This window comes from Lepus europaeus, chromosome 14 (genome assembly GCF_033115175.1).
Source record: "Lepus europaeus isolate LE1 chromosome 14, mLepTim1.pri, whole genome shotgun sequence".
In the NCBI taxonomy this organism is placed as follows: domain Eukaryota; kingdom Metazoa; phylum Chordata; class Mammalia; order Lagomorpha; family Leporidae; genus Lepus; species Lepus europaeus.
In genome coordinates, this window is record NC_084840.1 from 21,228,410 (window position 1) to 21,255,279 (window position 26,870).

Here is a 26,870-nt window from a genome sequence, read left to right on the forward strand (position 1 = left end):
CAAGCTGGCTAAACTGGCGTGCAGATGTTGGAGGGAATGAATTACATGTCCCAGGTGGGAGAGCATGACAGGTGGATGAATCTGTGGTTGGCAGAGGAATTTCAACACACATTCAAATCAGCACTTCAGTACCCCCCCCCTGCCCCCCCAGCCTGCCTCACGCCATCCTGAAGTGCATTGGACTCCTGGCCCACAAGACTTATGCTTCAGAGGTTCGACTTGGTGTCTTCCAACCAACTCAAGAAAGTGGTGCTGTGCAGTGAGGCCCTCTTTGGGAGAAAACAAAGCATAGGAAAAGACGTCCGACCAGGAATCTGATCATTTTGATTACTTGGTTAGGGAAAGGCTCCAGGACTCTAGGTGGCTTCTTTGTTCATTAGCAGGTTTAATCTCACCACAACTTTGACACTCTTCTGGATGTTGACTGTGATCTAGATAAACAGCTAAGAAGGAAAATCTGAGTTAAAATCTGGTTTTTAGGTAAGATAGTTGAAGTTTTCAGATTTTATAAAATTATGGGCAAATAGAGTGGAGAGTAGGCGGAAAGAGGCAGGTATAGTTCTGACAACAAGCTTTGTTTTCAAATTCTTCATTCTATAAACAGTGTTGACGAATCCAAAAATATAAAGTTCAGAGTTTTTAAAAATTGTTTTTGAATATCGTCTAGCTTGCCTAAGAGAATATTTCTCATACTGTCTTGAATATTTAGGATTAATTAAAATTTGCAAGAACTACACAAACCTAGTATACTCTTTTTTTTTTTTTTTTTTTTGACAGGCAGAGTTAGTGAGAGAGAGAGACAGAGAGAAAGGCCTTCCTTCTGTTGGTTCACCCCCAAAATGGCCACTACAGCCGACATGCTGTGCTGATCTGAAGCCAGGAGCCAGGTGCTTCCTCCTGGTCTCCAATGCAGGTGCAGGGCCCAAGCACTTGGGCCATCCTCCACTGCCTTCCTGGGCCACAGCAGAGAGCTGGCCTGGAAGAGGAGCAATCGGGACAGTATCCGGCGCCCCAACCTGGACTAGAACCTGGGGTGCCGCCGCCGCAGGCGGAGGTTTAGCCTAGTGAGCTGCGGCGCTGGCCAACCTAGTATACTCTTTATGCCCAGAGTTTACACAGAGGGTAGGTATGCTCTGGCTTGGGGACCCTGACCCCATCTCCTCAATACACTGGTTTCAACTCCACATATTTGACTGTGAAGCCCTAATGCTGTGTGGAATGCGGAACTGACGAGTCCATCCCTTCTATGAGCTAGAAAGACATCTTGATTAAATTAGTGTCAAGGGGGTGGAGGGAAGGCGCAGTGACACAAAGGGCGTTTTGAAGAGTCCTGTAGTGCCTGTGGAGAATGAATGTTCTCGTTAAATATGGCCATGACCTGCAGCTCCACACATGCCAGAGACACAGCTCAATTGTCCCTAGGAGCTGGGGGCTGGGAGTGATGAGGGCAGAGCAGCTATGCTCTTCATCTCCAAGTTAAGAGGACAGCCTAGCATCGAAAGGCAGGAATGCAGAAGGCCTGTTGTTGCTTTCTTTTTGCTTTAAGTGCAGCAAGCAATTCTTTGATCATGGTCCTTGTTTTTGGAGTGCATCAAAAAGTGGTTTCCTTTCCCTTGGATGTTTGAACCTTCCCTCTGCTCTTCAGTTCTCCTCTGAGTACCAGGGGGACTCTTGAAAGCACCCATTGTCTTCAGCTGCTTTCTACTCCCTTCTTTGGGGCTCCTCAAAAAGATTGCTGCCTGAACTCTATAGGGCAAGAATGAGAGGCAGTGCCTCCCAGGCAGTGCCCGCTGTTGTCCCTTGCTCAACTGCCTCATCCAATTCATCCTTAAGTCCCAAGTCCAACGAGAAGAACAGATGGATTGTTGAAGGCTAACATAGGACTGCCTGGGATAGAGGGAAAGCAATAATGCTTGCTAGCTGGGCAACCCCTTGGCCCAGTTCCATCTGCACTGTGGCCAGGGTATTTTATGAGGCATACTTCTGCTATTTGCCCTTTGGACTACCAGCCACCCAAATACAGCAGATGGATCTAATGTTGTTTAATTTTTTTATTCCCTTTTTCTTAATAGAATATTTTAGCAACTTAGTTTTGTAGTTTTGAATCTACAAATCTCTTTTAACAGTTAGAACTACAACCTTTCCAATTGTAAATGCCACAGGATTTAAGAACTGAAAAAAAATCAAGAATATTCTTTTGTGCTATCTCGTTCTTGCTGTGGAAGTTTATAGCCTTTTATGCCCATTTTCACCCAAAAGTTACTGAGTGTGGACTCTATGCAAGGCATTATACAAGTAGAGGAGAATAGGCCGGCGCCGTGGCTTAACAGGCTAATCCTCCACCTTGCGGCGCTGGCACACCGGGTTCTAGTCCCGGTTGGGGCACCGGATTCTATCCCGGTTGCCCCTCTTCCAGGCCAGCTCTCTGCTATGGCCCGGGAAGGCAGTGGAGGATGGCCCAAGTGCTTGGGCCCTGCACCCGCATGGGAGACCAGGAGAAGCACCTGGCTCCTGACTTCGGATCAGCGCAATGCGCCGGCCGCAGCGGCCATTGGAGGGTGAACCAATGGCAAAAAGGAAGACCTTTCTCTCTGTCTCTCTCTCTCTCACTATCCACTCTGCCTGTCAAAAATAAAAAAATAAAAATAAAAATAAAGTAACAAAATAGCGTTGAACAAAAGTTTGAGTTCAAAATCCAAGGCTACTACTTGAAACCTGTTCCCATGGACAGATTGCTCAACTCTCGAAGCTTCAGCATCTATAAAATGAAACTAATAATAATAACTTACAGAATTATTGCAAAGATTAAATAAGGTTATGCCTATAAATGGTTAACACTAAGTAAATGTAAGCTGCAAATACTATTTTTGCTAATTACCGATTGTGAGATATAGTCTAGATGCTTCAGAAGCTTTGCATAAATAACTCTAATCAAGGCAGTGTAGATGTGATGAGTTTCCCATAAAAGGCATGGATAGTAATTGTTAGAGACCGCAGCACAGGCAGTAGAGGAAGAGCTCATATTGAGCTTGGTTGTTCAAGGAGGATCTATGAACAAAACTCTTCCTGAAATTTGAAATATAATAAAAAGATAGAAAAACACAAAAAATATGTATGGACAGTAAATCAGTAATTATAAAGCAAACACTGAGGCTGGCGCCGCGGCTCACTAGGCTAATCCTCCACCCGGGGCGCTGGCACCCCGGGTTCTAGTCCCGGTTTGGGGCCGGATTCTGTCCGGGTTGCTCCTCTTCCAGTCCAGCTCTCTGCTGTGGCCCGGGAAAGCAGTGGAGGATGGCCCAAGTGCTTGGGCCCTGCACTCACATGGGAGACCAGGAGGAAGCACCTGGCTCCTGGCTTCAGATCAGCACAGTGCGCCAGCTGTGGCGGCCATTTAGGGGTGAACCAACGGAAGGAAGACCTTTCTCTCTCTCTCTGTCTCTCACTGTCTAATTCTGCCTGTCAAAAAAAAAGCAAACACTGAAGTAACTCAACTACACAGGTCAATACACAGACCTTTATTAGCACCTCATGTGTGTATCTCAAAACCCTCTTTATTTCCCTCACTAGCTCAATTTTGTAATAGTTATTTTTTGCTTTTCTTTATTTATGTCCCCTATGTATTTCCCTAAACAGCATGGTCTTGTTTGCCTGTTAAATAGGAAGAATACTTTTTTTTTTTCAATACTCAAACTATACTCAGTATTTTATTTCTGGTACCAAATGTGATGGTAGGTGTAGTTGTAGGGGAATATTCTCACAGCAAATAATTCTCCAATTCTCTGTGGATTACAATGAGGCATTTTATCATTCATCAGTTCTGCCACTATCTGTCTGGCATTAGCACAGGGCTGGATCTCAAGAGACTATCCCCATTTCAGATACTGATTTCAGGTCTGGGTTGTCAACTATATTCTGATTGCCTCAACATAAAGTGGAGGTTCCCTTGACCCCCTCACCAGGGGTGATATTTGCTAGAACTACTAGCAGGACTTAGGAAAACAGTTTATTCACTAGATTACTAGTTTATTATAAAAGAATACAACTCAGGGACAGCCAGATGGAAGAGATGCACAGGGCAAGGTATATACTGCCACGTAGTCACCAACATACAGCTCTCTGAATGCTGTCCTTTTGGGTTTTTATGGAAGCTTCATTACATATATGTGATTGATTAAATCATTGATAGTTGGTGATCTGGCCCTGTCTTCTGTGGAGGATGAGGGCTGAGGCTGAAAATTCCATCCCTCTATCTTTTTTAAAATTTTTTAAAACGATTTTTATTTGAAAGGCAGAGAGATGAAGGGACAGATGAAGAGAGATCTTTCATCTGCTTGTTTACTTCCCAAATGCCCAGCAAAACCAGGGCTAGGCCAGGAGCCTGGAACTCAATCTGGGTTCTCCATGTTGGTGGCAGGGACCTAAGTACTTGAACCATCACCAACTGCCTCCCAGGGTGAGCATTAACAAGAAGCTGGATCAGCAGCTGAGGAGCCAGGACTCAAACCAGGCACTCTGATGTGGGATATACATGTCCCAAGGGGCAACTTAACAGTTATGCCACATTCCTGCACCCAACCCTCTACTCTATTTTTTTTTATTTGAAAGGCAGAGTTAGAGAAAAAGAGGGAGGGAGATCTTTCATCTGCTGGTTCGCTCCCCAAATAGCCACAACGGGAGCTGGGTGAGCCTGGAGCTTATTCCTAGTCTCCCATGTGGGTGCAGGAGCCCAAGCACTTGGGCCATCTTTTGCTGTTTTCCCAGGCCATTAGCAGGGAGCTGGATCAGAAGTGGAACAGCTGGGACTCATATGGGATGCTGGTGCTGCAGGCGGCAGCTTTACACGTTATGCCACAATGCTGGCCCATCATCATTATTTTCAAGGACCAAGAATTATTGTCCTCATTTTATAGATGAAGAAAGTAGAGATTTTGAGGTCTTAGGTGAATTATCTCCAAAACCATAATGAAAGCCACACTAGAATCCAATTCTTATTTATTTAGAGTGAGAAAGAGACAACTGCTATCTGTCGTAGTTTATGCTATGCCGCAGCACTGGCCCCAACCCAACCCTCTACTCTTTACAAGGTAGGCTCCCCTGGCAACCAGCCCTACTCCCACCCTTTCGGCTTTCCAAATGACACCTTATTAACATAAACTCAGGTATGGTTGAAAAGAACTTATTAGGAATAACAAATCATGGTCCTTTCACTTTTGTCACTCCTGTCATTTAGGAAAATGACAAGGGTGTTAGGAACTGTGTACCCTGAATGAAGACTAAAGTATGTAATTTCTCATCATATCACATTTTACACCGTTTTTTGAACATTCTGTGAGAGGAGTCACTTATTTAGTTGTTTATTTGAAAGGCAGAGTGACAGAGAAAGAGGGAAAAGACAGACACAGCTTCTATCTGCTGGTTCACTCCCCAAATAGTTGGAACAGCTTGGGCTGGGCCAGGCCAAATCCCGAAGCCTGGACCTCCAACTGGGTCTCCTTTGTGTAGCAGGAGCCCAAGTACTAGGGCCATCTTCTACTGCTTTCCCAGGTGCATTATTAGAGAGTAGAACAGCCAAGCCTTGAACAGGTGTTCTGATACAGGATGCCAGCTCTGATACAGGATGCCAGCTCTGCCAAAACACGGGCCCCCAGTTGTTGGTGTCTGCTTCTTTTGTTTGCCGTTGTTTGTAAGATCTACCCATGCTATTGTGTAAAAGTTGTACCTTATTTATTGTCATTCCTCTAGGGTTCCATTTAAGAATATATCACAATTTATTCATCTGTTTTTATTAATGGGCACTTGGATTGTTTTCAGTTTTTGACTAATGTGAACTATATGTCTGTGAACATTCCTTTCTGGGTATATTGGTGTATTTGTGCCCAGATTTCTAGGATATATACTTAGTAGTAGAATTACTGAGCCAAAATATAAGGGTGTCTTCTTTATAATAAAATCCAAAGTTGTTTTCCAAAGTGGTTGTCACTAATTTTTACCCCCACCAGCAATGTATGAGAGTCTTCATTTTTCCGCAACTTTACCTACATATGGTATGGCAAGATTTTTAATTTAAGCTCTAGTTTTAATTTGAACTATTGGCATGTTTGTTTCATTTGTCTGATAACTAATGAGCTTCAGGGCCTTTTCTTGTTTTTATTGACCACAGAGGTATATTGTCTTTATGAAGTGCCTCTGAATTTTAGGCTTTTGTAGGTTATAGGAATATGTATAGATATATATTCTCCTAAAATATGTTTTGTCCTTTTTTCTTTGTATATTTTCTTTTGGTTAATGAAAATTTTATTGCAGATTCATCCATTTTCCTTGTGGTTAGTGGGTTTTCTGCCATGTAGGAAAAAGCCTTTCTTACCTTAAGGTTGTGAGGCGATTCTACTGTATTATCTCCTAAATGCTTTGTAGTTTTTCTTCCCCATTTTAGTCTTTAAACCATCCCCATGAAGTCAGTTTTTTAGGGGTAGTGTGAGGTAAATTACAATTTAATTTTTATGGATATGCATTTCCCATAGCATCAGTGATGGTGCTCGCCTCCAGGCTCCAGCACATACTTTTTTGTAAAGAACGTCTATTGAGAATGTACTCCATGCCAGTCATAGTATGGCTTCAGTAGAGATAGAAAAGAGAGGGCCAGTGGGGTGGAAGTACATTCCATATGAATGGAACAATTTTCAGGATTAAGGAAAGTGCTGGAATGGGAGAGGACTCTTCAAAGGGTGATGAGTAAAATAGTTTGGCTCAATCAGAGTGATGATGAGAAGATGAGTGGAAACAAAACGGAAAAGAGTTCTGAATGCCAGACTAAAGAGTTGCACACAGGACCCATGGAAGGTTTATAAAATAATATAAAAATACGGGGCCAGCGCTGTGGCACAGCGGCCTAATGCCTGGCCTGAAGCGCAAGCATCCCATAGAGCGCCGTTTCGAGACCCAGCTGCTCCACTTACGATCCAGCTCTCTGCTATGGCCTGGGAGAGCAGTGGAAAATGACCCAGGTCCTTGGGCCCCTGCACCCACATGAGAGACTCAGAAGAAGCTCCTGGCTCCTGGCTTTGGATTGGTGCAGCTCCTGCCATTGCTGTCAATTGGGGAGCAGATGGAAGACTTCTCTCTCTCTCTCTCTTTTTCTCTCTCTCCCATTCTCTCTCTCTCTCATTCTCTCTCTCTGCCTCTCCTCTCTGTGTAACTCTGACTTAAAAATAAATAAATAAATCTTTTTAAAAAATAAAATAAAAGAATATAAAAGTACTACTATCTCAGAGACACTGGGCCTTTAATTCAAAGACTGATAATAAGGGCCTGCACTGTGAAAGCAGGGAAAGGAGGAATGAAAAGGGGACAAACAGTAGACACATCGTGAAGGAAAAATTAACAGCTTATGGCCACTTAGTGGAGAAGAATTACAAGTTCATTTTATTTTTTTAATGTTAGTATCACTTGGGAAAAGGCAGAGCGCTATTACCGAATTGAAGGTAGCTGGTGAAGCTGGTGTTTCCACATACATCCCAGGAACTAGATGCCCAGACCCTCCTCAGATTCCAGATGTCCCCATGAAAGACTTTTATATGTGCTCAGTTTTAGAACTTCCTGTGGGGCTCCTCGATTTGGTGGATGTTGGGTCACCAGAGGCTCCCTGAGATTTGAATCTGGAATTTCAGTCACTCACTAATTTTAGATATGCCCTTTTTGGGGGTAGATTCAACCTGTTTCTCTTTGATTGTGGTTTTTGCAAAGCCCCCGAGGAAGTAAGGAGGAACCATAGTTAAAACCTCAGACTTGGGGTCGGCACTGTGGCATAGTGGGTTAAGCCGCCACCTGCAACACTGGCATCCCATGTAGGTGCTGGTTCCAGTCCTGGCTGTTCCACTTAAACAAGCAGTGGAAAGTGGCCCAAGTGCTTGAGCCCCTGCAGCCACTTGGGAGACCTGGAGGATATCACTGGCTCCTGGCTTCAGCTTGGCCCTGCCCTGGCTGTTGCACCCATTTGGGGAATCAACCAACAGATGGCAGATTCATTCTCTCTCTCTTTCTCTCTTTCTCTTTTCCCTCTCTCTAACTCTGCCTTTAAAATAAATAAATCTTAAAACAAAACAAAACAAAACAAAAAAAAAACAGAAAAACCTCAGGCTTGCTTCTCCTTTGTTTTATCAGAATGCTTTGGTTTCTATGTCCTGGGAAACAAACAACTTTAAGACACATGTGCAAGCCGGCGCCGTGGCTCACTAGGCTAATCCTCCACCTGCGGCACCGGCACCCCAGGTTCTAGTCCCCAGTTGGGATGCCGGATCTGTCCCGGTTGCTCCTCTTCCGGTCCAGCTCTCTGCTGTGGCCCGGGAAGACAGTGGAGGATGGCCCAAGTGCTTGGGCCCTGCACCCGCGTGGGAGACCAGGAGGAAGCACCTGGCTCCTGGCTTCAGATCGGCACAGCATGCTGGCCGTAGCAGCCATTTGGGGGGTGAACCTACAGAAAAAGGAAGACCTTTCTCTCTGTCTCTCTCTCTCACTGTCTAACTCTACCTGTCCAAAAAAAAAAAAAAAAAAAAAACCACATGTGTGGTATACCTTCATTATCACTAGTGTTCACTCATTCATTCATACAAAGCATGTTTCAGTATTTTGTAGTATCTAGAATTGCACTGGACTGGGTGACAGTGACAAAAACTTACAAGCTGTGCTTCCAGAAATGACAGCTTTGACAATTCAGACCAACCCTTCTGCCTTACTGGTTCTACTGTCCCACAAGAGGCAACTGCTAATTCTAGGAAAAATAACTGAGGGCAAGAAGTTGAGCAGAGCTTTAACAGACTTATAGGGCTAGCAGGACAAAATTTGGAATTTAAGGCCAAGGAGGGGGAGTCCTGGTAAAATTCTCCAGGCTATAGGACATCAAAGGGATACAACTTCGAAATAAGGAAAAATCAGAAATAACCTTCAGCAGTCTCACAGGGACTGACACCTCGCTTCAAATTATCTTAATCTCTAATTGGATTCAGGTGGTCCAGGATAGCTAGTGGACAAAAGCAAATGTAAATCTCTAGAGAAAGATACTGTCATCCCACACTTAGTGTATCTCTCAGCCTTTTTCACTTCCAGTGTTTGGCTCTGAATTATAAGTAGTTAGACGTATGAGGAAATAGGATCCATGACCAAAAACAGGATCAACAGATCCAGAGGAGACGCAGGTAATGATGTCATTAGACATAAACATTAAATTAACCATGTTTATGAAATCACATGCTAAAAACAAAACTAGGAATAATAACAAAGAATCCACTCAAAATGGATCAAAGATATAAATGGAAATGCTAAAACTATAAGATTAGAAGTATAAATCTTCTTGACCTCAGATCAGACCCTGGTTTTCTAGATATAACACCAAGATAAAAGCAACAAAGGGAAAAATATATGAATTGAACTTCATCAAAATAAAAAAAAAAAAACTTCCTTGCTTTAAAGAATGTGATCAACAAAATGAAAAGATAACCTATAGAATAAAGCAGATATTTTCAAATCATCCTGGTCTCATAAGAGTCTGGTATTCAGAATGTATAAAGAACCCTTAACACAACAACAAAAAACAAAAACTTAATTTAAAAATGAGCAAAAGATTTGCATAGACAGTTCCCTAAAGTCGTTACACAAATGGCCAACAAGCACATGGAAAGACGATTGCCATCATTAGTTATTAAAGAACTGCTAATCAAAACCACAGTGAATACCACTTCACACCCACTAGGATGGTTATAATTTTAAAAATAAATAAAGACAAATATTGGTGAGGATGTGAAGAAATTGGAACTCTCACACATTGCTGATGAGATTGTAAAGTGGTACAGATACTGTGCAAAACAGTCCCACAGTTCCTTAAAAACTTAGGCATAAAATTATCCTGTAAACCAGCGATTCCACTGCTAGGTATACACCCTAGAGAATTGAAAACATGTGCTCACACAAGAACTTATCCACCAAAAAGTGGGAACAACCCAAAGTTCATGACGTGATTAATGGGATAAACTTAAACAAAATGTGGCATATCCATACAATAGAACATTATTTGGCCATAAAGAAGAAAATGCATGGCACAGCACGGATGAACTCTGAAAACGTTGTGCTAAGTGAAAGGAGTCAGATACAAAAGGCCACATATTATATGATTCCATTCATAGAAAATTCCAGAATGTGCAAATCCGTAGAGACAGAAAGTACATGAATTGTTGCCAGGAGGTTGCAGAATGAATACAAACAAGTGTAAAGGTTTCTTTGGGGATGATTAAACTGTTCTGGAACTAGAATGACGATGTTTGCACAACTTTGTGAAAATACTAAATACCACTGAGTTGTATACTTTGCAGTGGTCAATTTTATGATTTGTGAAATATATGTCAATAATTAAAGGAATCAAATTTTCGTACTGAATGATAGAGTGGTTAAAATAAACAGTTCAGTGTGTAGATTAAACAACAGATTAGACATTACTGAATGAGGACTTAAGCAACTGGAGGAGAAATGAGAAAATAATACATACAGAGCTTAGAGAGATTAAAAGATGGAAAAGGCAGAAAAACACGTACGAGCCTCATAGGAATGTGGAAGACAAGCCCAACAAGCTTGTATTTGAAGTCCCAAAGAAGAGAACAACGAGAATGAGGTACAAACAATATGAGGGTATTTTAATACAGAAAAAAATAATAAAATGATAAATATAAAACATAAAACTTTATTTCTCAACATGAACTCCACTGAGATCAAGACAGTTTTTTTTAAAGCAGTGATACTAGCCATTTATTACATCCTTAAAGAACTGTGGGCACTAAGAATTTAAGCATGTAAATGCTGTTTTGTTGATGTTATTAATTGAAGAAAAATTGATTTTTTTTTTAAGATTAGGAAACAAAAAATGTTGGAAGGAGCCAAATCAGCACTGTAAGTCAGATGCCTGATGATTTCTCATGGAAACGCTCACAGAATTACCCACGTGTGATCAGCCAAGAAGCAGGAGCATTGTTTGTGGTCCGGACGGACTCTGGTAAAGCTTTCCTGGGTGCTTCTTGCTCCAAATGCTCTTTGGCTTTCTGGAAAGTCATGCTTTGAGCATCCCAAAACACTGTTGCCATGACCTTCTCGATTGACAGGTCTTCTTTTGCTTTGATTGGACCACTTCCACCCTTGATAGCCATTGCTTAGGCTCTGCTTTGTCTTCAGGATTGTACTTAAAAAGCTAAGTTTCATCTCCTGTTAAATACACATCTTCAGAGAAATGCTTTAGAATCTTGATCTTTCTTTTGAAATTTTCCATTGAAAGCTCTGTTATTGTCTGCAGCTGTTCTGGGAGCATTCATTTTTGAACCTCTGAAGCAGAAACTTGGCTCAACTTTAATTTTTCTTTTCTTTTTTTTTTTTTTTTAATTTAGTTGGAAGGTAATGTTACTGAGAGAGAAGGAGAGACAGAGAGAGAGAGATCTTCCATCTGCTTGTTCACTCCCTGCAATGGCCAGGGCTGGGCCAGGTTGAAGCCAGGAGCCAGGCTTCATCCGGGTCTCTTGTGTGGGTGCAGGGGCCCAGGGACTTGGACCATCCCCTGCTGCTTTCCCAGGTGCATTAGCAGGCAGCTGGGTCAGAAGCAGAGGAGCCGGGATTCAAACCAGTGCCCATATGGGATGGCGACACTGTAGGCTACTATTTAACTTCTGCGGCCCCAACTTTAATTTTTCATTCAGAATTGTGTAAACGGAATTAATCGAGATGTCTATGGTGTTGCTGTGGTTTCTGCTTTTAATCATAATCCTCTTCAAATAGGGTGTGGACAAGATTAATTTTTCCTTCTCAAGTTGATGTTAATTATTCCCTCTATATGAGTTACCTGTTTATAAAGTGCTGATCCCTTTTGGGGCACTATCTCCATATCTTCAAAAAATGTGAGTGATCTCACCATTCTTTCATCCAAGCTTCACCATAAATTTATTTTTATTTTATTATTTATTTGTTCTTCCTGCAACTTTAACAGAATTCACGTTGCTCTGAAAGGGGCTCTTTTCACACTAGTATCTTATCCTGTGTCAAACTAGCTTCTGTTCAGATATGTTAGAACAAGTTAATATGAATGAGTTTGTTTTAGTACAGAATATTTTGAAATCCATGCATAGTTTTTTTTCATGGTACATAGTTTCCATGGACTTATTGAATACCCCTAATGTTTGACAAGATAATAGCTATGAATTGTCCCAATCTATGAAATGCATCACAGATTGAAGATGCATTATGAACCTCAAGTAGGATAAATACAAAGAAAATTACATGTGGGCACATTTTAGTACAGTGGCTGAAAACCATGACACAGAGGGGAAAAAGACTTCGTACCTTCAAAGGAACAGCAGCGTGGTTCACAGAGGACTTCTCAAAAAAGACAGCAGAAGACTGGAGACCATGGAACGAAAGTGTAGAAAGAAACATGCTTTAGAAATTAAGATGAACAGAGGTTTTCAAACAAGAAAAATGTGAGAAAATTTGTCACCAGCAGACCTGTACCAAAAGAAAAACTAAAGGTTATTTAAGCAGAAAACAAATGATCCCAGATAGAAGACTGGATTTGCAGGAAAGGATGAGGAGTAACCAAAGGTGTTTATGAGTATATACATCTTTATAAATCTTAATTGTTTAAACTTAATCACAGTAGTATCTCATGGAATTTTAAATATATGTGTAAAATTACTTATACAAATAGCAATGATGGAATCTAGGTGGGGGTGGAAAATAGGCTTAAAGATTTGAGGGTGGGGGCCAGCACTGCGGCATAGTGGGATAAAGCCACTGCCTAAGACTCCAGCACCCAACGTGGGCACTGGTTCGTATCCCCACTGCTCCACTTGCAATCCCACTCCCTGCTAATAGTCTGGGAAAAGCAGCAGAGGATGGCCCAAGTTTTAGGCCCCGGTACCCACTTGGAGACCAGATGAAGCTTCTGGCTCCTGGCTTTGGCCTGGCCCAGCACTAGCTGTTTTGGCCATTTAGGGAGTGAGCCAGCAGATGGAAGATATCTCTCTCTCTCTCTGTGTAACTCTTTCAAAATAAAAGTATGGGAGACTTTAAAGGTTCATGAAAAATGCAATTTAAATATAAATTTATTTTGGTACAGAGAAACTTTAAAATCCATACATGTGAGGGATCTTCAAAAAGTTAATGGAAAAAGAGTATATTGAAAAACTATGTGTGGATTTTAGAATTTTGGGGGCACCAGCATAAACTTATCTTTTAATTCCATTTTCCACATACTTTTAAAAATATCTTTGTATTCAAGAAGTGGTCAGAGTATTTTTAAAGAACTTGGCAAGTCAAGAATGTTATTTATGGTTACTAACTAAAAGAGTATCACTATCAATCTAAGAGAAGGAGAAAATTGATTAATAAAAATAACTCAAAAGAAAGTAAGAAAGATTAAGGTAAAACTCATAGAGGTACGGAACAGAACAGTGCTTTCCAGTGGCTAAAAGTAGAGGAAAGTTTGACTCCAAAGAGCAGTATTAGAATTTTTTAGTGGATAACGGAACTGTTCTGCATCTTAATTGTGGTGGTGGTTATATAACTCTGTGCATTTCTCAAAATACATAGAACTGTATATCTAAAGGATGAATCTTACTGAATTGTTCTAAATGGAGACGAAGATAAGAAAGGTGAACATAGAATAGCAGAACAAATTAGACAGCAAATAGCAAGCTGGTGAGTTTAAACCTGAATGTAGCAGTAGTTAAAATAACTTCAACTTGATTATCCTAATTAGAAGACTTTTCAGACAAATACTTAAAGAACAAAAGAGAACAGATATACTATAGAAAATTTAAAGCAAAATGACTGGAAAAGATAATTACAGTAAAATCAGACCAAGTAGATTTTAATGCAAAAAGTATCATTAGATATAAAGAAGGGTATTTCCTAGCGAAGAGTCAAGTTTCCAGGAAGAAAAGCATACTTGATAATGTGGCCTTGAAATACATGAATCAGAGGCTGGTGTTGTGGTGTAGCGGGTTAAGCTGCCGCCTGTGACAGTAGCATCCTGTATGGGTGCCGGTTCAAGTCCCGGCTGCTCCACTTCCAATCCAGCTCCCTGCTGATGGCCTGGGAAAGCAGCGGAAGATGGCCTAAGTACTTGGGACCTTGCCCCTGATGTGTGGGAGACCCAGATGAAGCTCCGGGTTCCTGGCTTCAGCCTGGCACAGCCCCAGCATTTGTGGCCATTTGGGGAGTGAACCAATAGATGAAGGATCTCTCTCTCCCTGTCTTTCTCTAACTTTCAAGTAAATTAAGAAAGAAAGAAGGGGGGGGGGGGGAGGAAGATATGAATCAAAAGATGAACAGAATTTGAAGAGGAAACAGACAAATCATCAACCCAGTGAGATTTAATAGGAGGATACTTCAAAAGTTCATGGAAAATTGAATTAAAAGACAAATTTATGTTGGTTCAAATATTTTTTGAATTCTGTGCATACATTTTTTTCATAATACATCTTTTCCATTAACTTTTTGAAGACCTCTCATACATTATCTTCGTGAATGATTTTAACAAATAGATTTAAAAAAAAAAAAAACCAGTAAAATGACATGGTCACTGTTCCTAACAATTGCAGATGGGTGTATATTCTTTTTGAATGTGTATGGAACACTTTAAGCCTGATTGTTGAGGAAAGAGTGAAGAGCTTTAAGGAGAAATGAGAGCTGGAGTTTGGAAATCTCCCGTTCCAGTCTCCCAGTTCAATTTTTCTGTGGGAGTGGGGTACTGACAAGAGGGAAGGTACTCTCCAAGGACTTTTCTTTTTAAAATCTACTCTTTCTTTTGTTTGTCCTGTTTTGTTTTAATTTGAGAGACAGACACAGAGAGATCTTCCATCCACTAGTTCAGTCCCTGATGCCTGCAACTGCCAGGGCTGGACCGTCCAGGTTTCCCACTTGGATGGCAGGGACCTAAGTACGTGGGTCCTCCTCTGCTGCCTCCCCAGCGCGCCCCTTGGCAGGAAGCTGAGTCATAAGCAGAGTAGCCAGTGGCAACTTAACCACTAAGCCAAATGCCCATTCTGATTTTTTTTTTTAAGAGCATGTGGGCCATAACTGGAGCTGAATAGAGCTAGACGATCCAGGCTCAAATATCTATCTCAGCCCTAGGGAAATGAAATCTAATTCTCTGCCAATAAAGAACTCTGCTCAGCCTTCCAAAATTGGCTTTGTACATTTCTTTATGCACCTAATGCTGGAAGCTGGGGTGTGTCAAATAATCTTCTCTTCATAATTGAATCCTCTGGAGTCTCTTCCTCTATTGATAGCGGGATTCTAAGGCAACTTCAAATTCTAATGCTTTCACAAAGAGCCCTCAATGACTTGGCTTTGATTCTGGGTTCCTCTTTCTTAAAGTATTTAATCAGCGATTTTCCTAGTGCCCCAGGCATTTCCTGTAGGGGTGCTGCTGACTGTTTTACTTCCTACCAGGCTGCCCTCCTCCTGTCGTGTTCACACTGCCAACTTTCGATGAGCTCTATTAACTCCTGTTCTTCCAGCCACCTCCTGGCCCAGCCATCTGGGAGCTGCATAGGCATTCTTCCTGTCCCCCAGTTTCTGGATTCCTTCCTGCAGGAGGGCATAGTCTTTCAAGCACCTTATCAATCTGACTCTCTTTTCTTTCCTTGCCCAGTTCCAAGCCGTTGCTCGCTTTTCTTTCTGAGTTCATTTTACAGCTGCCGAGAGATTTGTGCTCTTGTGTTGCCTCTTTGCTTTGTGTCTTTTGTCCTTTGTGCCCCAGTCTACTGAAGGGTGCCCACAGTCACCTAGATACCATTTCTATGCCTTTGGTGTTCTGCTCGGAAAAGTTGGGTGATTCTTATAAGAATGACCTGAAGAAATCTCTCTGTGAGAGATTGGGGCCTGAAGACCCCAAGTCATTGTCCTGAAGAGTAAACAATGGAAATAGGACCAGAATAATAGCTTAAGGGATGAAGACTCTGATGTGATTTTCTCTTTCATTTTAGGGATTTTGTTTGGAGCTTATTTTCTTAGTATTAGGATAGGTCATAAGAGATTGGAAGAGCCATGCAGTATTCAGGCTGTTTTGAGACTGTGTTCCTGTGTCATCATAGATCTTGGGAGAGCAGAAGAGGCCATCAGCCTCTTCCTGCCCCTATCTCTACCTCCCAGGATTCGCACCCCTACCCTCATCCCAGTCCAGTGGGGCTCAAACTTGTCTGGATTATGTGTTTCCCTGACAAGAGGCTTGGATTAGAGCACAGCTAGTGTCTGCAGAGGATAGGAGCTGAACCTAGTGTTCACGTCATGCCAAAGAATGAATTTTCTCCCAGGGGCACTAGCATTGCGTGTGAGTTATCAAGTGTGATTGCTGACACATTCCAGAACTTCTGGGAGAGAAATGGCTTTCAGAAACAAGTGCCCTTGAGAAGAGAGGTCCTGGGTTTCATTACACTTGGTGATAGGCAGTCTTTGGTATTCCCTGACCTGGGCAGTAGGGAGTTTCTACCTTTGGACATTTAATTTATGACCTCAGTTGAACCAACGCCTAGTTGTGCAGCTGAGAATGGTCTTTTTGTTCAGTTGACCTGGAGGATAGAAGGAAATTGTGTGCTCCTTGTTTTCCTTCCCCCGTCTCTCACCCTTGCCATTTCTTCCTTTCTGCTAAACACTTCTTTTTTTCCTCTTTCTCTGATTTTTTTTTCTTTCTTTCCCCAGGAAAACTGCCTTTTTTTTTTTTTTTTTTTTTTTTTTACTGTTATTATTACTTTAGTTCTATGGAAACTAAAGAGTAAAATAGATTGTGGAGCAGCAGGCATAGGAAAAAACAAAGAACCTCTTCCTTGTGGGTTGATAGCGCCCCCTTTGGAGGGGAGTAGCTGCAGTCTTGCTGAGGGAATAGCTTCTGGGTGCCTTTCCCGGGCCCACGTAGCATGACCAAGATGTGTGAGAGCACAGAAGAAGGCCGCACAGTGCCGTGGAAAGAGCATTCAAGTGGGTGTGGAGAGAACCAGATTCTAATATTAGCCACATTTGTGGAGCATACTAGGTACTAGATTAATTACAAGTTATTTTACATGATTATCTCATTTTAGTATTAGTCTTGCCTAGGATTATGAGTATTTTCTATTTTACGGAAGCATAAACTGAAACAGAGTAAATAGTTAACCTGAGTTCATACAACTGGGGAGTAGAAGCAGGGTTGGAACCCTGCTTCAAAGCCTCCATGTTTAATCCTCTTGTAATGTTACATGTGGCCCTAGATCACATACTAAATATTTGTGCAATCCTGGAAAAGTCATTTCAGCTTTTTGGATTCATCTGAGAACCATAACCACAGAGTGTTCACGTGAGTCATCACTCTACTTTTAATAATGTAGATGAAGCAAATGCAGAGTGTTTACGTCTAAACTCTACCTTGGTCTAATTGATTCAGCAAGTGATTTTTTTTTTTAAGGTTTATTTATTTAAGAGACAGAGTTACAGAGAGAGGGAAAGACAGAGAGATCTTCTATCCACTGGTTCAGTCCCCAAATGGCTGCAACAGCCAGAGCTAGGCTGTTCTGAAACAATGAGCCAGAGCCTCCTCAAAGTCTGCCACAAGGGTGCAGGGGCCCCAGCACCTGGGCCCTCTGCCACTGCCTTCCCAGGCCATTCATTAGCAGAGAGCTGGATCAGAAGTGAAACAACTGGGACTCGAACTGGTGCCCATTTGGGATGCTGGAGCCACAGGCAGAGGCTTAACCTACTATGCCACAACGCCAGACCCAGAAGGTAATTTTTTTTATAGCCACTGGGTACCACAAAGGACAGAAAGCTGGTTTACAAATTATAATCTATCTTTTCCTTTAGTTTCAGATGGCTTCTTTTAGTAGCTTTGTGATTTTTTTTGGACTAATTTCTTCAGATAATTAAGTAGGAACCTAAAGAATTATTTCATGGTTCAGAATCTGACTTATGAAAAAGGCATCAGATCTTAGATTGTGACAGGTTTTTTACTTTTTTTTTTTTTAATATATGACTTTTGTCACTGGGAGAGTTTCACTGTACCCATTGATTTCTGAGTAAAGGAGTACTTGGGAAAGTTAGTTTTTATGGTGCTTACAAGCTCAAGAGATTCTTCACAACTGGAATGCGACAACATCGGGAGCCACTTACACTGAGGCGGCATCCTTATAATCTGAAATATCCGTCAGCAATTTAGAAAGGCAACTTGGAGATAAAGGGTTCACTGTGAAGTAGCTGGATTCTTTAAAGTCAGATTTCTGTTTCTGGCAAACTGCCTTGCCCTAGGGTTAGGTGATAGTGTGGAAACCTTTTCGTTATGAAAGGGGAAAAGAATTGATCATGAACTCGGAAACTAACTGAATCCCATTTCCGTGAATCCCTTTGAGATTGGAAGAATTGTGTTCAGACAGGCCGACATCAGAGTAATGTCCATTTCTCTCAGCAGATTCTTAACTTTTTAAAAATTTTTTTAAAAATTTTTTTTGACAGGCAGAGTGGACAGTGAGAGAGAGAGAGAGAGATAGAGAGAAAGGTCTTCCTTTGCCGTTGGTTCACCCTCTAATGGCCGCCACGGCCGCGCACCGCGCTGATCCGAAGGCAGGAGCCAGGTGCTTCTCCTGGTCTCCCATGGGGTGCGGGGCCCAAGCACTTGGTCCATCCTCCACTGCACTCCCGGGCCACAGCAGAGAGCTGGACAGGAAGAGGAGCAACCAGGACAGAATCCGGCGCCCCGACTGGGACTAGAACCTGGGGTGCCGGCGCTGCAAGGCGGAGGGTTAGCCTATTGAGCCGCAGCGCCGGCCCAGATTCTTAACTTTTTTTTTTTTTTTTTTTTTTTTTTTGACAGGCAGAGTGGACAGTGAGAGAGAGAGAGAGAGAGAAAGGTCTTCCTTTGCCGTTGGTTCACCCTCCAATGGCCGCTGCGGTAGCGCGCTGCGGCCAGCGCACCGCACTGTTCCGATGGCAGGAGCCAGGTGCTTCTCCTGGTCTCCCATGGGGTGCAGGACCCAAGGACTTGGGCCATCCTCCACTGCACTCCCTAGTCACAGCAGAGAGCTGGCCTGGAAGAGGGGCAACCGGGACAGGATCGGTGCCCCGACCGGGACTAGAACCTGGTGTGCCGGCGCCGCAAGGCGGAGGATTAGCCTAGTGAGCCGCGGCGCCGGCCCAGATTCTTAACTTTTAAGCTATCTGTTTTGTATTCAATCCACAAGTATCTGACAAATAATAGATATTCCATAAATACTTGCCAGTGGGCTTTTCACTGCTCATCCTCTGTAATCTAGCCATTTCCTCTCTTGCCAGAATCCAGTAATTGAACCTGCTTTAAAACCCCTGATGAGTTACCTCAAGAGGCAAGTTGTTTCGCTCCTGTCCTGGTTGGTGGGCTCCAGTCTGAAAGCCATTATTTTCTTCGTTAATTCACAATTACATACCCCGTTCTTTTAAGACATGTGTATACTGACTCATTAATGAGTAACAAAATAAATTTAGTGCGGTATGACCAAATAAAAAATAGAAAAGAATAGGAAATATCAGGTTACATTCCTTCCACTGGGAAGGCAGTGGCGTTGCATTCCATGTAAGTACCTTTACTGTAGGCACATCCTACACTGGGTTGCAATAAAAATTTGGGTTTTTAAACATCCTGATCTATTCTTCAGAAGGTAAAAGCCTTGTGGTAGCTCCCAGCTTACCTCTCTTTGTATACAGTTCAGCATATTGTACTTTATATGATGTTGGCCTCCATGGACCATAATGTCCTCACTGGAGCTCACCCTTCCTAGAGCCATTCAAGGGTGTTCTATATTGAACAGAAAGAACCTCGTTTGCATAAATGCAAGTAGTGGTCCAGGAGAAATCCAGAAGTCATTCCTGACCTTTGACCTATGGGAATCACCCCTCTGAACCTCTCCATCCTTTACATGAACTCCACCCTCTATTTTGGTGCACTGAGTTGGGATGGGGGAAAGCCCAGATACAGTGCCCTGGTGCTTTTAGCCCTATGCTCCCCTCCAAGAGCGTTTCCTCCCAAGCCCTAGCTCATGAAACCTGGAGTCTTTGAAGTGGTGAGCCAGTGCCCCTGAAATTGTCACTCTGTCTGGTAGCGCTTCTCCTGCTGCCAGAGCTTAATATAAGGTTCAAGTCCCTTTCCTCTGAAATCCATAAACCTAAATTCAATTGTAAACTGCTATTTTTTTTTTTTCAACAGTTGGTCTCTGAAGTCTCGTTGAGCTGGGAGGGGATGCCAGCACTGGTGAATGAGATATGTGCCCTTGAAAATTGGATCTTTTTTGGAAAACTGCTGACACAGGCTGAATGGCAGAGAACTAAATGACCCAACTGTTTCTACCTGCTGACAGGCTTAGCTTTGGGAAAGGGCTGAAATTAGCTCTCACCACATAGCAGAGACGTGCCTTCCTCTTTTTTTTTTTTTCCTTCTTTCATTAAAATAGGGGGTAATTTTGTGCTTGTCAAATAATATAGCTTTGTTGTCCAGATAGCCAATAAACAACAGCCCTCCCCCCCCCATTCCTCACCTCCCACTTGGAAAGCACAGTAATGCTGATGTGAATAACTAGAAAATCAGGTAGTAGGTAATCTCCCTGATGAACACTGCTTTAAAGCCCTTCAAAACGGATGTTCTTTGGGAAAGCTAATGGATAAACCCAGCAAATATAATTAGGGAGGTCCAAAGTTGAGTGGACCAACCTTATGTCCAGGTAGCCCAGATCACGTAGCCTGGCGTTTCCATATATTTTTGCTGCTCTATCCTTTCAGTGAGCAAGGAGGGTTTTGAACATTATGTCTTGGGGACATAACGCTGTGTGTTTCAGTTCTGTTGTCCGGTGCTGCTATCTATTGGAAAAGGAAGATTCTCTATGTATTTTGTAAGTGCACAGCAGGGAGGAGCTATTGCACTCCCATTTCTTATGATCAACCCCACCTTGGCATCAGGCAGAACAGGGGCCCCGGAAACACACTCTGGCCAAACGGTTGTGGTGAGTTTCAAAATAAAAGATCCAGGCCTGTGCAGGCCATTGCACTTCCTATCCCACAAAACTAGCATTGTTAACTGTGCCACATCTCTAATCTAAATTTAGGCATCTTTTTTTTTTTTTCCAGGCAAAGATTACTATGCAAACATTTAAGAGAAAAACTTTGCCCAAAGTAATATTTTCCCCGACTTCTATTTGGTTTCCTGCAATGTTTAGATGACTCATTCTCTTCCAAGAAATGTTAAAGAAAAGAGATGTAGGCTGTATATTTGTGCACAAAGACTGCTCTGTAAATCCTTTCGCTTCCCTGCCTAGAAACCTCTTGCTTTTTTTGTAGGGAACGGAAGGGCTCTCCGGTCTTCATTGTCATGTCCTGGGCCGCATCAGGTTTTGGAGTTCCTGGGAATAAATATCCCTCTTGTCTTTGGGTGGGGCCACTTTGCAGCTTCCCAGCACTGTCCATCCCCTTGCGGAAGCCAGCAGGAAGCCATGCTGGGGCTGAGCTCTCCCCCAAAGGCACACAAGTGAAGGTTCTGAAATAAAGAACCAGTGACATTGTTTATCATCTGTGGCAGGAGAGACACTGGCAAAATTTTCTGTCCCCCGCGTCCTCGTGTTAGAGTTGCTGGGGGCTCTCTCATACATTTTAATTGCTCTAGCTACACATATTCCCAACCCAGCCCTCAGCCACACCAAGCGGCAAGTCAGATCCCTTCAACAGCCTGTTCAAATAAACAGGGGTCATAGTTGAGTGGTCCTCCCAACTAATCAGTGTGGGGAAAGGAAACATCTGCCTGGGCTGAATTGCTATTTTATTGCTTACGTTTTCCCTCTCTCCTCCCCTCCTCCTCACACGCTGAGGCTAAGTGATTTAAGTCCTGGGTAAGCAACAGGGTAGAGGAACAGCCTTCTCCTTTAACCTCTGCCGTTTACACACAAGGAGGTGGTAAGAGAAGACGGGAGGCTGGAGGGCAGGGCGGTGGGAAGTGATACTCGTGGTCACTTCCTCGCCCTGTTGCTGACTGGGGCGGTGGTGAGTCATTTTGCCTCGCTTCACCTCCTTGGGCCGCTGCTGCTTTAGTGGAATTCGGCCTTCCTCGCAGTGGAAGGAGTGGCTGGTGCGGGAGATTGCAAATGAGCGGCATTCCCCCCTGTGGCCTCTTCCCTCGATGGAGGCCACTGCGTGAGAGACAGCGAGAAGGTGCCCCGAAGCGGACGTTTTGTAGTGCGTCTGGGTCCCTGAGGAGAGCTTGCTCATTATCTTCTGGGCTGTGATGTGCAGCCCACCATCCACACACTGAAAGGATGCTTTCCTCTGACACGCACTCAAGGAGCCAGGCACAGGAGCACATGGAATCAGAATGCAAAGATTGGGCAAGACTGGAGGAGTGTGTTAGCTGAAGACTTTAATTTTATGGAAGGGAAAACAGAGACCCGGATTGTCCAAAGGATTATATAATCACGTAGTACTGTGATGCATATTTTTTAAAAGACTGTGGTACAATGCCTGGCAAGGTTTTAAAATGTTCAGGTGCACTAGAACTTGAGGAACTGCATATGATGACAACAGGATACACATCAAATTGTCAAGACCTAGAAGGGGTAAAATAAGCATCCTTCTATGCTGCTGGTGGTATTTTTAATTGGCACAGTTTTTCTCGGGGGCAGTTGAATAATGTAAATGAAAAGTCTTTGGTCTAGCAACATCACCACTAGGAGAAAATAATGAAAGATGGGAGCATAGATTGTGTTTAAGGTTGTTGAATGTAGCACCTTTTAATCAGAAAAATTTGGAAACAAAGTAAATGTCCAAGAATAGGAGGTGTATTGGTAAAATGTGTTATACTGTTATAGAAGGATAATACCATGTGGAAAATGGTCACAACATATGTTTCAATGAATAAGCCACAAAATAGTGCTAACAATGCAATCCCAATTTCATAAAAATAATAATGAGATCAGAAATTAATAAAATATATGACAAAATCTACTGGGGGTGATCTCTTAGTGGTGGGAATTAAAGGTTACTTTTGTTTTCTTTTTTGAGGCTTTCTATGGTTTCCTTATTTAATACTATAAATATTATTTTTGTAATCAGAAAAAATATTTTTAAGGGCAAGCTATATGCAACTTTTAAAAAACCAAGATCTGAAATGATTGTACTTCTGACATGACAGCCCTCTTCCATTTTCTGCCCGGGAGCTGGGCTTTGCGTAGCTGGTGTATGGATTTTTAGTAGTAGAGAACTAGAAGGAGCGTCCTCTCTCAGTGACCCAGGGATGCCAACCGGCTTTATCCCCTGCCCTCTTGGGCTTGGCATGTAGGACTCCGTGTAGAAGATGTGTTATTTCCTTCCTGCTTCCTCATTCTCTGCTTCTACTGTTCTGTGTAGTTAGATGCCAGCCTGGGGCAACAGCAGCAAAGACCCTGAGAGCCACTACTACTGGGGGATTAACCAGTTGGAGACCCCTTCACATATTTTATCAGATCAAGTAACATTAGCTAATCTCACAAGCAATCATTATTAAGATGCCACTGCCTGGAGAGGTTGGAATAAACATCGAGTAAGAAATATAGTTCCTTCTTGCTTGGAGTTTCTTATTTAGTTAGAGGCTTTGAAGTTCTTGGATGTTTATATACTTTTTCCCCATCACATCCTATTATACCTCTTACTTTCCTTGGCGGTCTTCTGGAGTGTTTGATTACAACTATCTGAGAAAGCCTATTCTACCTAACAACAGTTGCTAGGTAGGATGTGGTTTTCAGGCCTGCTCTTTGGGGACCAATTGAAAAATCAAAGACTACAACCCATTTTCCCTCCACACGATTGCCTTTCCTAGGCTATAGAAAGGGCACATTTCATTTTATTAAAACTCTTTGAGTAATCTGACCATAATTGGGTCTGATCGCAGTGGTTATCTGATTTGCTGGGTTAAATAATGGGCCTTAATTGAGTCTGCGTTATTTGTAGAGCCCGGGCTGCTCTTGCCTTTGTTGCCCCCTCCTCCCTCCTTCTGTTTCCCAATTAACCTTCATTCCTCTTTCCTTGCAGAGTAAAGAAGTCGGCCAGCAACTCCAGGATGATTTGATGAAGGTCCTGAACGAGCTCTACTCGGTAAATCACATGGGTGGCTTGGCTGTGGAACAGGCCGGAGGGAAGCAGCATTTGGCAGCTTGAGCCACAGTCACGTCAGCAACAGAACTGAGCTGAGGTTGAGGACAGTGCATGACCCCCACTGGGGGTGACCCCACCCATCTCTTTTTTCAAACTCTTCTTTCAAAACTAAATGAGCCAAAAAAAATACTTTCTCAAAATAAGACCACTTCTCAGCTAAGCAAGTTGACCCTGGCTTCATCTGGGGCATAATTGTTAGAGATCAGTCAAGGCCAAGGTCACCAGCCCAACTGACCCCTTTGGCAATAAATGAGGGGCCCCAAACTAATGGCAAGGAGTATGAACTGCATTCACTATTAACATGTACCTGTTGGAAAGGATTTATTGTTCGATGTTTTGCATGCAATCTTAGGTTGACCTACCGGTTTGACCACAAGAGTGAAGTGGAGTCCTAAGTGCCCCTAATGTGAGGGACCGGTTCAGGCACAGAGAGCTTTGCACTAGCTTCCTGGGTTTTTTAAAGGTCAAGCCTCAGTTAAAAAGGCAGGCTGCAGGCTTGGAGAAGAAAATACACTGCTCTGAACGGCCTGGCTCCTCATTCACATGAGGCCTGTGGCTGATGTGTGTTTCACATGCACTGAGAGGTGGAGGTGGTGGTTTCTCCCAAGCATGTTTTGCTAATTGTAATTAAAATAAACATGCCCTCACACATAGGCTCACCAATGAAATTCCTGCTGCCATGCAGGATATACGTCAACTGTACAGCTAATGCCTTTTAGGGACTTGTTCTCCGGGTCTGCGCCAGCCCTCTGTGTCATTCTCCGGGGTTGGCCATCCTGTTTGGAGGTGAAATTGATTTCCTGTGTTTACTTGTTTATTCCTTTCCTGCCTGCCTGCTTCCTCCTTCTCACCTCCCTGCCTTACTTCCTCCCTTCTTCCTCCTTTCTTTCCTTCCCTTCTCTTCCCTTCCCTTTCCCTCCCACCTTCTGTTCTTTGTTTCATTTTATTCACAGGAAGAACAGGCAGTGGTGACATGCCTCACAGGCATTTGGGGTCAGAGAATTCCATGTTTTTGATCCAGAAGCCTAGGCGTGGCTGTTGTGTCTTGGCAACTGTTAGGCAAGTAAATAGGGTAGAATATTCAACTGCCTGGTCTCCAGTGATGCTCAGTTTGTTTTGAATTTCTACTCTGTGACTCTTCTACTGACGTCAAGTTGATAGATGGTACTCTTTGGTTCAGCTCCCAAGTTTTCGTTTCTCTCAAATGAAGTTAAGGCTTTTTAAAAATAGAAACATGTCAGTGTGAACCATTTTCAGACTGGATGAGTTTTTTGAACCTTGTCTTTTTAATATTTTACTTCTCTTTATTTTTAGAGCATCTTCTAGGCACCACGAAGAGCTATTTTCCTTTCTCCTGGCAGAGAATTGACTAAGATAGAAAATGACACATGTCATTATATGAATCCTTTTATTTCCCCATAAGCATGTTGGGCCTCTGCTATTTGTGGCTGTTTCTGGGGAGGAGTAGGTTGGATAGTCAGCAAACTTCAGACCTACTCAAGTCCAGCGTGCCCCTTCTGTAGTGGGACTCAACACAGAAAGGAAAAATAGTGTCTGGAATCTGTTAGCTTTTACCCAGAGTCCTAGATGTTTTCATACACTATCACTTAAAAAATGAGTGAGAGGGCGTAAGCTGTGTTGGAGTGAGGAAGAAACCCTGGAACTTGCTGCTGTGGTCTGAGAGGGCTGGGCCAGTACCAAAGGCAGAAGTCCCCAGGCAGTTCAGTGTTGGTAGCCCCGTTACCAGTATGGCGAGGCCACAGTCAACACAAAGCATGATGTCTTCCCACCGTTGTTCAAACTGAGAATTGACTGAGTGTGGTGCCCTCTGCCATGAGGTGAACTGTGCACTCTTACCATCCGTCCAGGGTCAGAATAAAAATTTGATATTTTCATCTAGAAAAATGTGGGGAGAGAAAGAGAGAGAAAACTCCAGAAAGTTCAAGAGAAGGCAGAACAGTCTGCTAAAATGATTCTCAAACCACATGATTTTTTTTTTCTCCAAGGTATTTCTCAGTGTCTGCAGACATTTTTGGTTGTTAATGTGGAAGAATGAGAGGATGCCATTTGCATCTGGAAAGTAAAGGCCAGGATACTGCTAAAACCCTGCGATGTACAGGATCACCCCTCACTACCAGCAATTATCTGGCCCAGAATGGCAACAGTGCTGAGACTGAAGAACCCTGATCCAGACCAGAGTCTCCTGAATTAGGCAATCTAGATTCTTTTTTTTTTTTTAAAGATTTATTTATTTTTATGAACGTCATAGTTACACAGAGAGAGAAGGAGAGGCAGAGAGAGAGAGAGAAAGGTCTTCCATCTGCTGGTTCACTCCCCAGTTGGCTGCAATGGCCGGAGCTGCGCCAATCCGAAGCCAGGAGCCAGGAGCTTCTTCCGGGTCTCCCACACGGGTCCTTGGGCCATCTTCTACTGCTTTCCCAGGCCATAGCAGAGAGCTGGATCAGAAGAGGAGCAGCGGGACTTGGACCAGTGTCCATATGGGATGCCGGCACTGCAGGTGGTGGCTTTACCTGCTCCACCACAGCACCGGCCCCAGGCAACCTAGATTCTAATCTGTCTTAAGCACTAGCCATATGAACCTGGGGGATACCCCAAACCTCTGTGTCCCTGATACCTCCATACTTTCCATGTACTCGGATCTATATATCCAAGGG

The 26,870-nt window shown here is 43.0% G+C and overlaps 1 protein-coding gene across 7 annotated transcripts in view; it reads left to right on the forward strand.

Moving 5' to 3' along the window:
- Positions 1–26,870, forward strand: part of SRGAP2 (SLIT-ROBO Rho GTPase activating protein 2) — a 279,652-nt gene that overhangs the window by 169,453 nt on the left and 83,329 nt on the right. For all 7 annotated transcript variants that reach the window (XM_062210229.1, XM_062210230.1, XM_062210231.1 and 4 more), the window contains exon 5: positions 24,073–24,135. In XM_062210229.1, the coding sequence (XP_062066213.1) occupies positions 24,073–24,135 (63 nt within the window). The remainder of the gene's footprint in view (positions 1–24,072; positions 24,136–26,870) is intronic.